The sequence below is a fragment of the Globicephala melas genome, chromosome 11, assembly GCF_963455315.2.
Source record: "Globicephala melas chromosome 11, mGloMel1.2, whole genome shotgun sequence".
Taxonomy (NCBI): domain Eukaryota; kingdom Metazoa; phylum Chordata; class Mammalia; order Artiodactyla; family Delphinidae; genus Globicephala; species Globicephala melas.
Genome location: NC_083324.2, coordinates 83005242 through 83019020, shown reverse-complemented (window position 1 = coordinate 83019020; position 13779 = coordinate 83005242). Strand labels below are relative to the sequence as shown.

Below are 13779 nucleotides of genomic sequence, written 5' to 3'. Positions count from 1 at the left end.
CACTGCTGGGGCGCATAGCAGCCTCCTACAGAAGGCCACTTCTCTAAGGCCGAGAAAAGTTAACTAACCTACCACAGACATAAAAATACCAATAGCAGCTTAGACAAAATGAGGTGGCATAGGAATACGTTCCAGACGAAGGGATGAGATGAAATGCAGCTCTTTTTTCTCCAGTTAGCATTACAACAAGTCTGAGAAGTAAATATCATCCTCATGTATGGATAAAGGAATTTCAAGAATAAACTCAAGTTGAGAATGAGGTGTAGTGTGTTGTGTAAATACCAACTCAAGAGGGGCATGTGAAAAAAATACACCAGACTCTGAACATGAGACTAGTAATTCAAAAATAATTTTTATTTTAACTTACATGATTGAAAGAGTGACGAATACAAATGCCACAAAACTAAAAGCATCCCCTTCAACCAAAAATAAAATGCAGAAGTGAATACAAAAGATATGGAAGTACTCATGCAATATTCAAAAAATAAAAAAAAACCCAAACAACAAAGCAAACAACTCTGTAACATTTGTGATTTGACTTTCTATAAAAATCATTTCAACCATTTAACAGACCGTAGACTATACATACTAACTATAGACTGTACAATGTACCTTTAAAATGAAAGATATATGCATATATATAATATTTATAAATTTACAAATATATATATACATTATAACTTCACAGTTGAAAGAACTTATTTGCCAGGAAGCCTGACAAACAATTTTCACTTTAAAACGAAATGACTTGTTTTTAAAGGTCTTGCTAAAATGTAAATATTTAAAATGACATCTAAATGATATTTTATATAAGCACATTCAGAGAACAGTTGATATTCCACAGTTCAAATTACACTCACACATATTATTTAGATATCTTGGCATATCCCACCTTGTATACTCTTAAGAGGAAGAAGAGTTATTTAATAAGAGCTACTGAATGGACTTGTACTTTATTTAAAGGACTTGCTATCCTGATGTGGAAGCAATACGGGAGCTGTTGGTTTAACTATTTGGCCAAAGGGTCCTATCCAGTGATGAATGCTTTCTCTGGGGGCAGTAACCATCATTCAGGTCATTCTTCTTCCTAACCTTATGGTAATTTGTATAGAAGAAAAGACCACTGTTAATGACCCTCTGCTTCCGCCCCATTAGGATTCCTCCAACTTCTGTTCTTCTACTTCAAGGAGCATCATAACTTTCTGAATTAATCACAGCTGTCTGAAAACTTCTGGGTTTGATTTGTCTTAGCAGCAAAATACCTCTATTGTAAAAGTATCATTATAAAATGGCTCTTGTTTAAAAAAAAAAAAGCTTAAGTTTTGAGTATCTTCTTTAAAATGAGTATGGGTATAATCTTAATATAGTAGTTTTCAGTGATCTACCCATCTTTTTTACCATAACGGAAACATGCCTTTGGAATTTTCACGATAGACGAAAGAAACAAGAGAAATAGTGGAGGCTTGAAAAAATGAAATTAAAAAGAAATAAACTCTTACAATATGATCTTTTACCAGGTTCTGCAGGCAAACTTTTACTTGAAGAAATCTTTTTTTTTTTTTGCTTTGCACTTAAGGTAAAATTAGGTAACTAAGGGGCCACTCAACCCTGAGAACACAACAGAGGAAACACTGCAAGGCATATGATATTTATCAAAGTTTCATGTGACTATTTCAAGCTTATAGAAGAACTTCCAAAAATGTATAAAGACGGCTGATTTAAAATCCCATACATACTAGATAAGACAGACTCTTTTACTAAGTATTGTCAGACGCAATCAACCATGTAATCTACTGAAAGATACAGAGCCCTATTCTGTTGGCTGAAGGAAAAGCAGGTAAGTACTGTGAAAGAGGACTTTGAATTCCTCCCATAACATGTTAAATTCCCAGACAACCTCAACAACTTCGAGCTAAGTCACAGTACCACCTTGATTAACAGGGCCATTTATTAAGACAGCTGTTAGGCAGAGTTAACTTGTAATTAAAAGGCCGTGGCAACTTCACTTGCATGACGACCTCCAACTTTAACACAGTCTCGAGGAAATTTGTCCAACTGTTCATATGCCAGCCGCCCATCTTCTCCTGCATATAGAGCATCAAAAATGAATACCAGTTTGAACTTAACTTTTTTATTCATCACTCAGAATAATAATACCAGTTGTTTAGGTAGGGGTCGCTATATTTTGCTAAGGTTGACTTTAGGTGAGGAAAAGTCATTTTGGCTATTCTTAATTATGTTGTTTTCTAGGTAATGTTTAGAACAACCAAGAACTTCTGAGCTAATGCCAGAGACTAAAACAATGTGAAACACAGTAGACGTCCTATGGGCATTTGATGTCAATAACTTCACATAATAGATTTATTCCTGAGAAATTATATGGATTATATTTTAAGTGCATTAGTGATTTCAGTATGGCTAGTCCTTGATTTCAGTGCATTGAACTTTTACGTAACTTTCACTTTTATACATTAGATATTGGTACATCCAAATGATCTGTCATAAAATCAAGTTTAGGCTTTCAAACTTCTGCTAAAAATTTATTCTTTGCCCTGTACACATGTTGATGCTGTCTACCAGCCAACAACTAGGCCGGTTCTATCAGCAGTACCATCTTGAACAGCCAACATGTATTTGCAAATTATTTGAATATTTTACTCCATTTTTCCTATTTAAGAAAAAATGGTTAGAAAATGGGAAAATGAAGTACAGATAACTAGTGATAAGAAACAGGCTTTCACACATTTAATACAAATGAGACAAAGATGCAAATAATTAATTGTGCTCAATCAGAAGTTCACTGTGAAGAAAAACAGAAGAAAAGATTCCTTGAAATGCTGGAAATATATTGATATTAGTGGGTTTTAGAAAAGGAGTGTAATCATGGATTTTATAATATATTGCCTCTATATTTGTATAATTTATTGGATATAAAGGCCTTTCAATAAACCAAAAGTCTGTTTTTGGTTGTTTTCTTTTTCAGTACATTTAACTTTTTCAGTAATACATTAGATACAAAAGTAGAGATTTGCGTGTATTTAAAAGAACTCTGTAGTGAACTCGTCTATAAGCAAAAGCCATCAGTTTTTAGATTCTTTTGTTGATTGTTTCTGCATGCCTTGACTTTTCTGAGGCAAACGTTATTTTTTCCCTGATTCAATAGTTTCCAACTTTTTCTTACTTTGGAGTAGAACCCTTTATTTGAAACAAAATATTTATGCAAAAGCCTGAATATGAAACATGAACAGCAATGCCTTTCCGGCTGATGACAGTGGAGGAGAGACAGAGGCCCGAAATTAAGCGCATTTATACCATACTCCCTGCCCGCTCACACACACCCCTGCGCATGCCTAGGCTAATGAATGCTACTTAAAAACCCAAGAGTACCAGCCTAGTTCCTAGTTTGCTCACAGGGAGATTCCAATTTAGAGGTCTTCAGTTCTTCCTCCAGTAACCTACAGCATCCAGGTGCCCTAGAGGGTCAGGGTTCCATTGCAGTGCTTGACCGGGTCTGGGTGTCGTGGGTGAGTTATGCAACCCTAGCATGGCTCACTGTGCCCCTCTGTAAATTGGGATTAACGGTCCCTCATAGAGTCTCAGGAGGATTAAATGAGCTAATCCACGTAGATCCCTCAAAACAGTGCCTGGCACGTGTTACCCAATATTCTTTACAGTGACACAACCCGGGCCGGGGTTTCAGGGCATCTCGCTGTTACTAAGATTCAGTTTTCAGGGGCCTGGATCTGTGTTGGCTCCTCTGCTAGTCCGTTTAACAGCCCTGTAAAGTAGGCAGGGTGTTGGAGCAGAAAGAGCTCGAGCTTTGGGGTGTCAGGCAGTGTGGTTCCGGACAAGACTGAGGTCCAGCCAGGACGCGCTGGAATGGCCAGAGGCGCGGTGAAAACTGCTCTGTCCAACAGAGAGGCCACCAGCCTCAGGTGGCTGCTTACATTTAAATGGTAACCACTCAAAATTAAACTAACTCCTCAGTCATAATAGCCATGTTGAACTGCTCAGCTGCCACATGTGAATACTTCCTGCCGTCTGGGACGGTGCATATAGAGCAGCCCCGTCATCACGGAGGGATCTACTGGACAGCTCTGGGTTCAAATATTGAAATAATTCCGTACTGGTTGGTAAACAGCGGCTGCTTGGAGCCCCTCGAACGCCCTGTGACAACCCTCAGCCCTAGAGTACCTTTTACCAATTCCCATCAAAAATACTATTTGCACTACATTAATTCAGTCGTCTGTGTGGGATAAAAATACACCAGTATTTGTGTCTTAGGGTCAAAGGAGATTCATAACATTGAGTTCAGAGGTTCTCAACCTGGGAGGCTTTTAATAATCCCAGTGCTAAGGCCCAGCTCAGACCCAGAGCAGAGTCATCAGAAGTGGAGCCCAGGTACGGGTGTATTTTAAAGGTTCCCTGGTGATTGCAGTGGGCATCTAGGGTTGAGAATCATGAACCGGTGGTGTGTGGGCTGTGGGGGCTTTGGGGAGCCACATCTGTAACGAGTTAAGGTGAAGCAGGTGTGATGACCAACCCTGGCGATACGGCTGTCTGTGCAGCTGAACTGGGTCTGGATCACCTACAGGGATGAGCCTCCTCAGGTTACAGTGGGAAGAGCAGCGTTGCTAGCTATTCCTTCCTTCATTGTTATTTCAGAACACTAAAGGATAAAAGAAGTTCAAACTAATAATACCCTGGGCACATTTTTAGGGAATTAAATAATTTCTATGCCTAAAGCAAGCCGTGAGGAATAACTGTTTTATCCTTTAAACACACATATGTTGGCTAAGATTTCTATGCATTGCATGATATATCAATAGCAGAATGAAGCCTTATTAAACCCTAAGAAAGAGCACCAGACAATGAGTGTGATTGCCATGGTGACCATAAGTGCTATGAGAGTCTTCCTTACATTCTTAAGCTGCTACTAGAGTCACACTAGGGCAGCAGCTTTTTCCCGACTAGTATTACTGAGCGGATTCTATTCGAGGACTTTGAGGGGTATAGTATTTATACTCTGAGTGAAGTGAAGGAGAAGGGTTATTTGGATATTCCAGAAAAAAAAAAAAACGTCATCTCTTTTCTTTGGTGTCGGGGCTTAGGGGCAATAGGCCCGCAGGGCAATCAGAGGTTAACCTGAGAGTCTGGGGGAGGCTGTGTTACGTGGGGGATTATGGCATCCTGGGGAACACATCACTGTCCTCCAGGTAGTGCCAACCCCAACCTGGCAATCCAACCTGGCTTCCTGACTCTGACCTCTGCCTGATAGTTTGATTTCTGTGTTCTTGATTCCAAATAGTGCCCAGACTATGAAATCAGCTAGAAAGGCTCCAGAGAGCAACCTTCTCCCCAACATCCAGGTAGTTAGAACGAGGAACTGGGGTGAGATGGAAATTGATCAGTCATACTGTGTGTGTGTGTGTGTGTAAGTGTGAGCCGATAGCCTATAGGGGAAAAATTGCTAAAACAAGGTACATGAAACTTTTCCTTACCATTCCCTTTGAGGGTGTCAGAAATAAACAATCATGTAAAAAAAACAAAAAAAAAACCCAACTCACCAAGAGATAAGAGAGTTTCTGAGGCCACATTTCTGATTTCTTCAGTATCAGACTGACACAATGTCACCAGCATTTTAATGCTTTCAGTAGCCTACAAGGAGAAAATAGTTAAAATAGTGTTCTGACATTTATGTGTGGGATTACATGAGACTTAGCATTTCGTAGCTGGTAGCTGACTTTAAAAACCCAGGGCTTCCCAAACCTGGTTGAGTATCAAGATGACTTAGGGCACCCTTGTAAAAGTACAGATTCCTGGGTGCCACTCCAGACACACTGTATTAGAACTTTCTGGGTCGGAGCCCAGGATTTGTACTTGTGGGAGTTCTGATGATCAGCTAAGTTCCTATTTCACAGGGGACTCCAGACGTAGAGAAGTGAAGTGACCAGCCTGCTTTTCCAAAATAGAATCCAATTCTCTTAGTTCTTTCTACTCTATCTCATTCCCTCCAAAACAGTTCTAATGTAAGAATTCCTAATTTTAGTCTATATACTAAAATAGAGGAGGGGAATAAAGATCAAGGATGGGAATTCTTCTATTTGTTTATTCCACAAACATTTACTGAGCACTCTGTGAACCAGGCAGTTCACAGGGTCTGGGAAACTCAAGCCAGGAACATGACATGGTCCTGGCCCTCAGGACTTTACAGTCTGGTGGAAAGACAGACCGTGAAACAAGTAAACTAATTATTATGATGAGTGATAGGCTGAATCAGGGTGGTAGGGCAGAACACGGCTGGGAAATGCAGCCTGGTCTGATCAGGGAAGTCTTCCTGGAGGAAGTGATATCTTAGAGGAGTTAGTCAAGTTTGGGCACATGGTAGGGGTGTGTGTGTGTGTGTGTGTGTGTGTGTGTGTGTGTCTGTGTGTGTGTGTGTGTGTGTGTGTGTGTGTGTGTGTGTGTCTGTCTGTGTGTGTCTGTGTGTATGTGTAGTGTTTGGGGGTGTGGAGAAGGAAATACATTCTAGGTAAGGGGAATAGCTTGTTACAGGGTCCAAATCGATGGGAGGCTTATAAGCCACATTAAAGATTTTGGACATCATTCTAAGATCATGGAAAGCCATGTAAGAGTTTTAAGAAGGAGTTGTCTTTTATTCTGAGCTTTCTAACTGCAGTGGAGAGGATGGACTGCAGGGAGGCAGAGACGAGTGGGAAGGTAGCTCAAATCCAGGTGAATAGAGTGAGGATAAAGAGTGGGGGAAGGGTGGGGTCACTGATGGCTCCTAGGTTTCTGGCCTGAGCTACTGAGAGACGGTTGTACAATCCACTAAGACACCAGAGGCTAGAGGTGGGGGTGAGATGGTGGAGTTTGAGGTGACTTCCTAGGGGAGATACCTAAGAGCAAGCTGATCAGAGATGGGAAGGGAAGACCTGGACTGGAAATACGAGGAATTATTAGCATAGAGATGATGATGGAAAACGTAGGAGTTGATGTTTCCCCAGGGACAATTCATAAAGGGAGAAGAGGGCCCAGCAGGTGTCTCTACAAACACCAGTATTGAAGGCAGGTAGCCGAAAGAGAGCCTGCTATGAAATAAAATGCTCTTCCTGTCATTTTGAGGAGTCGATATTGGGTAACAAATTACAGTTTTCTTTTCTGGAAGAAAGGTAGGCTTATGAAATGGTAGCTGCATGGGTAGACTATGGGTTATTCTAGCCCAGTAAGACAGATGGGGAACCTAAAATTGGAGGGCCACTGGATTTGAGGACCTTGACCTCTCAAGCTTGTTTTCATCTTGATAATAGGAAAGAAAAATGTCAGCTGTTTGCCATCATTAATTAAAAAAAATTTTTTTCCCTGACAAGTTAACAAGAGTTGATTGGTTGAGTCTGCACTGTTTTTCACATCGTGCTGCATGGAGCCCCTTTCAGGAGCTGGGGGGCTGCAGATGGTTTAGAAAGAGGTCTTTTAGTCAGCACAAAGGATCCTATCCTCTAGGAGAAAAAGGTAAAGGAGAGGAATTGGTGCTCCCAGACTCTGGATAAGCTAGACTTTAAAACTGTAGCTTTTAAAAATTATTTATTTATTTATTTATGGCTGCGTTGGGTCTTTGTTACTGTGCACGGGCTTTCTCTGGTTGCGGTGAGCGGGGGCTGCTCTTCGTTGAGGTGCGTGGGCTTCTCATTGTGGTGGTTTCTCTTGTTGAGGTGCATGGGCTCTAGGTGCATGGGCTCAGTAGTTGTGGCACGTGGGCTCAGTAGTTGTGGCGCACAGGCTTAGTTGCTCTGCGGCATGTGGGATCCTCCCGGACCAGGGCTCGAACCCGTGTCCCCTGGATTGGCAGGCCGATTCTTAACCACTGGGCCACCAGGGAAGTCCTAAAACTGTAGCTTTTATGGTAAGCTTCACAGCATGTAAATCCACAAAAACTGGTGCAGATCACTTATCCTCATGTCTTAATTTATGTTAACCCTGTATCAGAGCTATCATCACCGACCTGTCACTGTATATCAGGAGAGCACCCAAATACACAGCAACCACTGTGTGCTTTTTTTGGCCACCTCAAGGTAATTTTTTGACCAAGTAACAAGGAAGGCAAATTTTCCCAGAGCTGTTTTTCTTCACAGGTCATTAACTTTTTCTTTTGAGGTGTTAATCCCTTCCTTCATGTTCCATCAGGCCTGCAAGTCCTTGCACCAACCCAAGAGTTCAGCAAATTTTAAGGTGTGGCCTTTTCATTCTTTTCTCAAGGATGATTAATCTTACATTTTGTGATTAAGGTCGGTCAAACATTAAATCTTGACTACTGAAAGGCAAGCTCTTTAATGTTGGCAATTCTCAGCCCTTTTTCCATTTACACCTCCCTCTGACACAATTAAGATTGATGAGCTGCTTAGTAAAAAAGAGTTCTCCAGGAAGGATTTGGGAGTTTATTGGCACACTGGATTTTAATACTTCTTTGCCAATTTTATTTGTTCCTGCTATTTTTTTGTACACAAGAAAAACTGATGAAATCAGCATGTCATCTCTTTTTTGGGATGGAAGATACTTTTCTAACAGGCAAACTGATTCCTGTGGGCTATTGAGAAATGGAATTGTTTTCTGAAACGTATCGACTTTAACAAAACTAAGTTACATTTAGGTACTAAATTTGGGGTTGGTAGATGCAAACTATTACATTTAGAATGGATAAACAACAAGGTCCTACTGTATAGCCCAGGGAACTATATCCAATCTCCTGGGATAAACCATAATGGAAAAGAATATTTTAAAAAGAATGTATAAAAAAAAAAAGAATGTATATGTGTATAAAACTGAGTTACTTTGCTGTACAGCAGAGATTGACACAACATTGTAAATCAACTCTACTTCAGTTAAAGAAAAAGACAAAAAGGACTCGCGAACTAATATACAGTGTAAAGGAGAGGAGAAATGCTGCTAAAGCAGGTACTTCCAAGTACAGCAAGAAAGCTGTTCTATGCACCTGGCTTAGTCTCAAAGCCAAAGTCAGCTCAAAGCTGACCTGCCAGGGGCTCTGAGGCTGAGCCTTACCTTCAGGCTTTTCAGGGCCAGGCAAGCTCCCTTCTGGAGCCAGAGGTCAGTCTTTGTTAGGGCTTCACAGTAATAGAGCAGGGCCTGAAAAAGAAGAAAGGACGCTGTGAAGACACTTCGATTTGTTTGTAGTTTTAGGTGTATATATCATTTTTACTCCCTGAGATAAGCTACAGATAAAACAAGACATTTTGCACTACCTTCAGAACAACAACAAAAATATCCATTAAAATTCATGTTTATTAAAAGAGCTGTCTCTTTACTCAATTCATCATGCCTTCTATTCTATGACTGGAATCACATAATACATGGCCTCTCGTGTCTTGCTCTTTCAGTGGGGGTGATGGCATTCGGCCCATAGAAGAGAGTTTTGAGCAAATTCTACCAAAAGATCAGAACTTTGTAGGAAAGAACAATATGAAGTTCATGCTCTTGGGCCAAAATGGCATTAGAATGGAATATCTTCCTGTGAGTACATGTCACCACAGGCTAGCTTATGTAATGCCTTAGAAAAGTTAAGCAAACTCTTCTCAGAGTTTAACATCGACCTCCCCAAGGACAAGAAGGACCAAGTTTGATTTTCTTGAGCTGATCTGAAGGTTGACATGAATTGATTTTTAGAATGACTGTTCAAGTTGTAAAGGGCTCCCAGAGGACCGAGGCCCTTGCTTGTACTGGGCCCCAATGTGCTTGAATTGCAGATGTTTATTATACCTGGATGACTGTTGAATTAAAGCCAAGAGAGGTAAACTGTCTCTTCCCTAGCATCAGGAGCGATGGCTTTTCAAATTAAAAATATTCTAGCTGTTTGAGCCAGTAATTTGATGACTTAACACCAAACTACTCATGAGAAATGCATGTGCGTGAACATACATACGTATGTTCATCATAATATTTTTCAGAGTTGGAAACTACACAAATGCTCATCAATACGGAATAAGAAAATAATGGGTTATTCATATACTGAGATGCCATTTATCCATCAAATAGAATGAAGTAGATCGATACGTTCTGCCATGGAAAGAAAATAACCACGATATATTACATTTAAAAAATCAGTTGCACAACAAAATAGTGTGATCTCGTTTAAGAAAAAAATAATTATCCATGTTAGCATGGATAAAATAGAAAAAATCTGAAGGAATGTACACTAAGTTATTAACAGTTTTCTCTGGGGGCTGGACCTACAGGTACTTAAATATTTTCAGTATATTTTTGTAGTTTAAATCATGTTACAGAATATATATTGTTAATAAGTGAAAGAAAATTATTTTTATAAAGGAAAAGATGACAAACTATTAATAGTAAATGGCATAAAGTTAAACAAGCTTCTGCCTCGATGTCCATCATTTCATGCCCTACCTTTTCCCTGAAATGCTCGTTTCTGGAGGCTGCTGCCAAGTAAAGCATCACAGCTTCACTAACTCCACTGTCATCCCCGGTTAAGAGCAGAGCCAGAGTCCTGAGTATTTCCTGCTGGGCCAGGAGGCTGCTGGGTGCAAGGTCACTCATGACCTGTAGCAGTTTTTCATCTCTCAGTGACTGCAGAGTCTGAACCATGGAAACTGGAGAGTGAGAAGAAAACAGAGGTCACCTTCTGACAGTAAAGGAACATGTTCATTAAAAATATAAATAAGACTCAAGGATGTACATAATAACAGACCCAAGGATATATGAAAATTAGCATATTAGAAAGGCGATGTTTCCAATTAGTGAGAAAAGGACAGATTATTCAAATAGCTATATCAAGGCAAATGAATCATATGAGAAAAAAGTAAAAGTGGATTTCTACCTCATAATGGCTACTATAATAACTTAGAGATGAATTAAACAGTCACACGTAAAAATAACAGTGAAAAAAATACAAGTAAACAGTTTCTACAGTGTTCTTTTTTTACTGTCTTTTTATTTTTAAAGTCTTCATTGAATTTGTTACAATATTGCTTCTGTTTTATGCTTTGGTTTTTTGGCTGTGAGGCATGTGGGATCTCAGCTCCCCAACCAGGGATCGAACCCGTACCCCCTGCACTGGAAGGTGAAGTCTTAACCACTGGACCACCAGGGAAGTCCCCAGCCCCCTGTATTTCAGTCATACTTGCCTGGCAAAACCCTGACCCTGAGTGACCCCTTACTCAGCCTTCTCTCTGTCTGCACTCAGGAAACTGGACCCTGATGGAAAAATTCAGTTGGTTGGAATATGGGGACAATATGATAAAAAATAGGATTCTGAGTTCCATTTGGACAAATTGACCATGCTCTATGTACTCTAATCCTTAACTAGGTATCCAGCATGGGCATCCATTAGCCACAAAAGCATTAGGATAAGAGTGTATCTGGTCCGTGCAGATGGGAAAATATAACAAAATTCACATTCCATTAATAGAGCCACATCCTCTACACATGAACAAATTTGTGAATGATTAAGATTTTTTTGCTTTAATTTCCCATTTCTCCTGTTGTGGTTGTTCTGGTAACTTCACTGTTTTATAAATAAACACTCTAGCAAAAAGTCTCCAGATAAGATTATGTATAACAGCTAAATAAGTAACAGAAAACAACCTAAACATTCAACAATAATCAAATATATTAGTATGCATCTAAATGCAGGGATATTATAAAACTAAAAAATGTTTCAAAGAATAATATGGGATATAATGTCAAATTAAAAAACCAGGATATAATATTCTATAATGAGTATTCACAATTTTGAAATTTAAAACCAGCATACAATCAACTGAAAAACACGTTATATTTTAAAAATAGGAGAATAGGTGACTTGAATCTCTTCCTTCATACTTCTCCATGTTTTCTAAAATTTTTTTTTTTTTGTATAATGAACGGCTTTTCTTTGTATAAAGAAAGGGGAAAAAAAGATAAGTAAAGGTTTAGAGTTCTTCCCATGGTCATTCTCCAGGGCTGTGTAACAGGAGGAAGGGGATGCGGTTTTAGGACCCCAGGGTCTCACTTTGTTATGCTCTTCATTTCTTTTTTTGTTTGTTTGTTTGTGGTACAGGGGCCTCTCACCGCTGCGGCCCCTCCCACCGCGGAGCACAGGCTCCGGAAGCACAGGCTCAGCGGCCATGGCTCACGGGCCCAGCCGCTCTGCGGCATGTGGGATCTTCCTGGACCGGGGCACGAACCCGTGTCCCCTGCATTGGCAGGCGGACTCTCAACCAGTGTGCCACCAGGGAAGCCCTATGCTCTTCATTTCTTGATTCTAAATTTGTCACAATCTAAATCGATTTTCTAAAAAAAAAAAAAATCAATTATCTGAGTAAATTTCTATATTATTCAGTTTCCACCAGAGGCGTCTCCTGCCCAGGCTTGCCCTCTCTGGCACTCTGGACTAGCATGGCTATTCGGGGCTGGGGAGTGGGACCTAAGCACAGACTCCCGTGCTCAGGCTGGAGTGGCCCTGGGTGGAGGAAGATTTTCTTCTTCTCCCTGTGATGCCAATCACCGTGCTGAACATGGTGCCGCAGGGTTTAATGTTCTAGAAAGAGAAGGGCTGAGCCTGGGTTTGGGTCAGGGTCAAAAGTGTTTCTGCCACTAGCGCTGTGCCAACCTGTCTACTCCCAAGAACACACCTCACTCCCTCCCCTCCCCACCCCCTCCATTGCCCCATTGTCAAGCGTGGGTGGAGAAAAAGAGCACAAACTTGGGAACCAGAAACCAGCCCCTTACTGCCTGGCTCCACTCCCAAAGAGGTTTTCACTCACTGCAGATACTGATTTTATTTCTTATGTTCGAAGGGCCACATGAGAAGGCAATAAGGAGCTTCACTGCCGCACCCCTGCATTGGTTGCCTGTTCTCTTCAATCCCTGGATATGAAGCCTTAGATGTGGTTTTTCATCTTCTCCTCCTTTCCCTTCCCAATCTGTCACCCCACTGGTCTTCTTCTGAACCTCACTTCTGCTTAGTATTATGAAAGCGCCACCAAAAAGGGCAACATAAAATAGCACTGCCTGCGGGCTTGATCCCACAAGTGGCAAATACATTAATGCGGGAAAGAAATGACAGCAGTCTGAAATCATTCACCAGCTTCCTGTTACTGGCACACCCCTGCTGGATGACTGGGATGTGCTTAGCAAATCCCTGGCTCGTTGCCAAGGGGCTTACTAATGTGAAAGGTCTAGAAGTCACTTAAAAGGCGAACCTTAGCCCAGCTGTTGACTTGGGGAAAAAAAAATTACCACCACTAAAAACTATGACTAGAAAGACCAGGGATCATTCCAAACTGAGCCCCACACAGTGTGACCAAAAAACGTGTCCCACCTTGCTTGGCCAGCTGGTTCAGGTAACTCTCTAGGTCACTCACACCGTGGCTCGTAAAGTAACTGTAATACTGGAAGACAGTGATGACTTCGGAGGAGAGGCTGGAGGTAAGCAGGGGCTCGGCCCGGTCCAGGATCTGGGACACCAGTGTGCGAAACACTATTTGGAAGGGGAAGATGCGGAGCAGCTTTTAAGAAACATGATCAATCATTCATTCATTCACTCATTCATCTTTCTATTGTGGTACATGACAGAGTGAAGTCTGTAAAGTGAAATCAGTGTACAGCCGGATGATTTTTGCATGTCTATACACCTGTATAGCTTGTCATCTGGATCAAGATACAGAACACTGCTAGGACTCCATTAGGTTTTCTTGTGCCCCTTTCCAGTCTATAGTTACCCACCTATCCCCACCATGGGCACCTAATAATCGAACTTCTATCAAT

At 40.9% G+C, this 13779-nt stretch overlaps 1 protein-coding gene across 3 annotated transcripts in view; it reads right to left on the bottom strand.

The window, feature by feature from the left end:
- Positions 1-327: 327 nt before the first annotated feature.
- Positions 328-13779, bottom strand: part of RIPOR2 (RHO family interacting cell polarization regulator 2) — a 112007-nt gene continuing 98555 nt past the window's right edge. For all 3 annotated transcript variants that reach the window (XM_030881263.3, XM_030881257.3, XM_030881254.3), the window contains 5 exons: positions 13334-13492; positions 10420-10622; positions 9058-9141; positions 5568-5658; positions 328-2084 (listed from right to left, as the gene is read on the bottom strand). In XM_030881263.3, coding sequence (XP_030737123.2) covers positions 1984-2084; positions 5568-5658; positions 9058-9141; positions 10420-10622; positions 13334-13492 — 638 coding nt within the window. In that variant the 3' untranslated portion in view covers positions 328-1983. The remainder of the gene's footprint in view (positions 2085-5567; positions 5659-9057; positions 9142-10419; positions 10623-13333; positions 13493-13779) is intronic.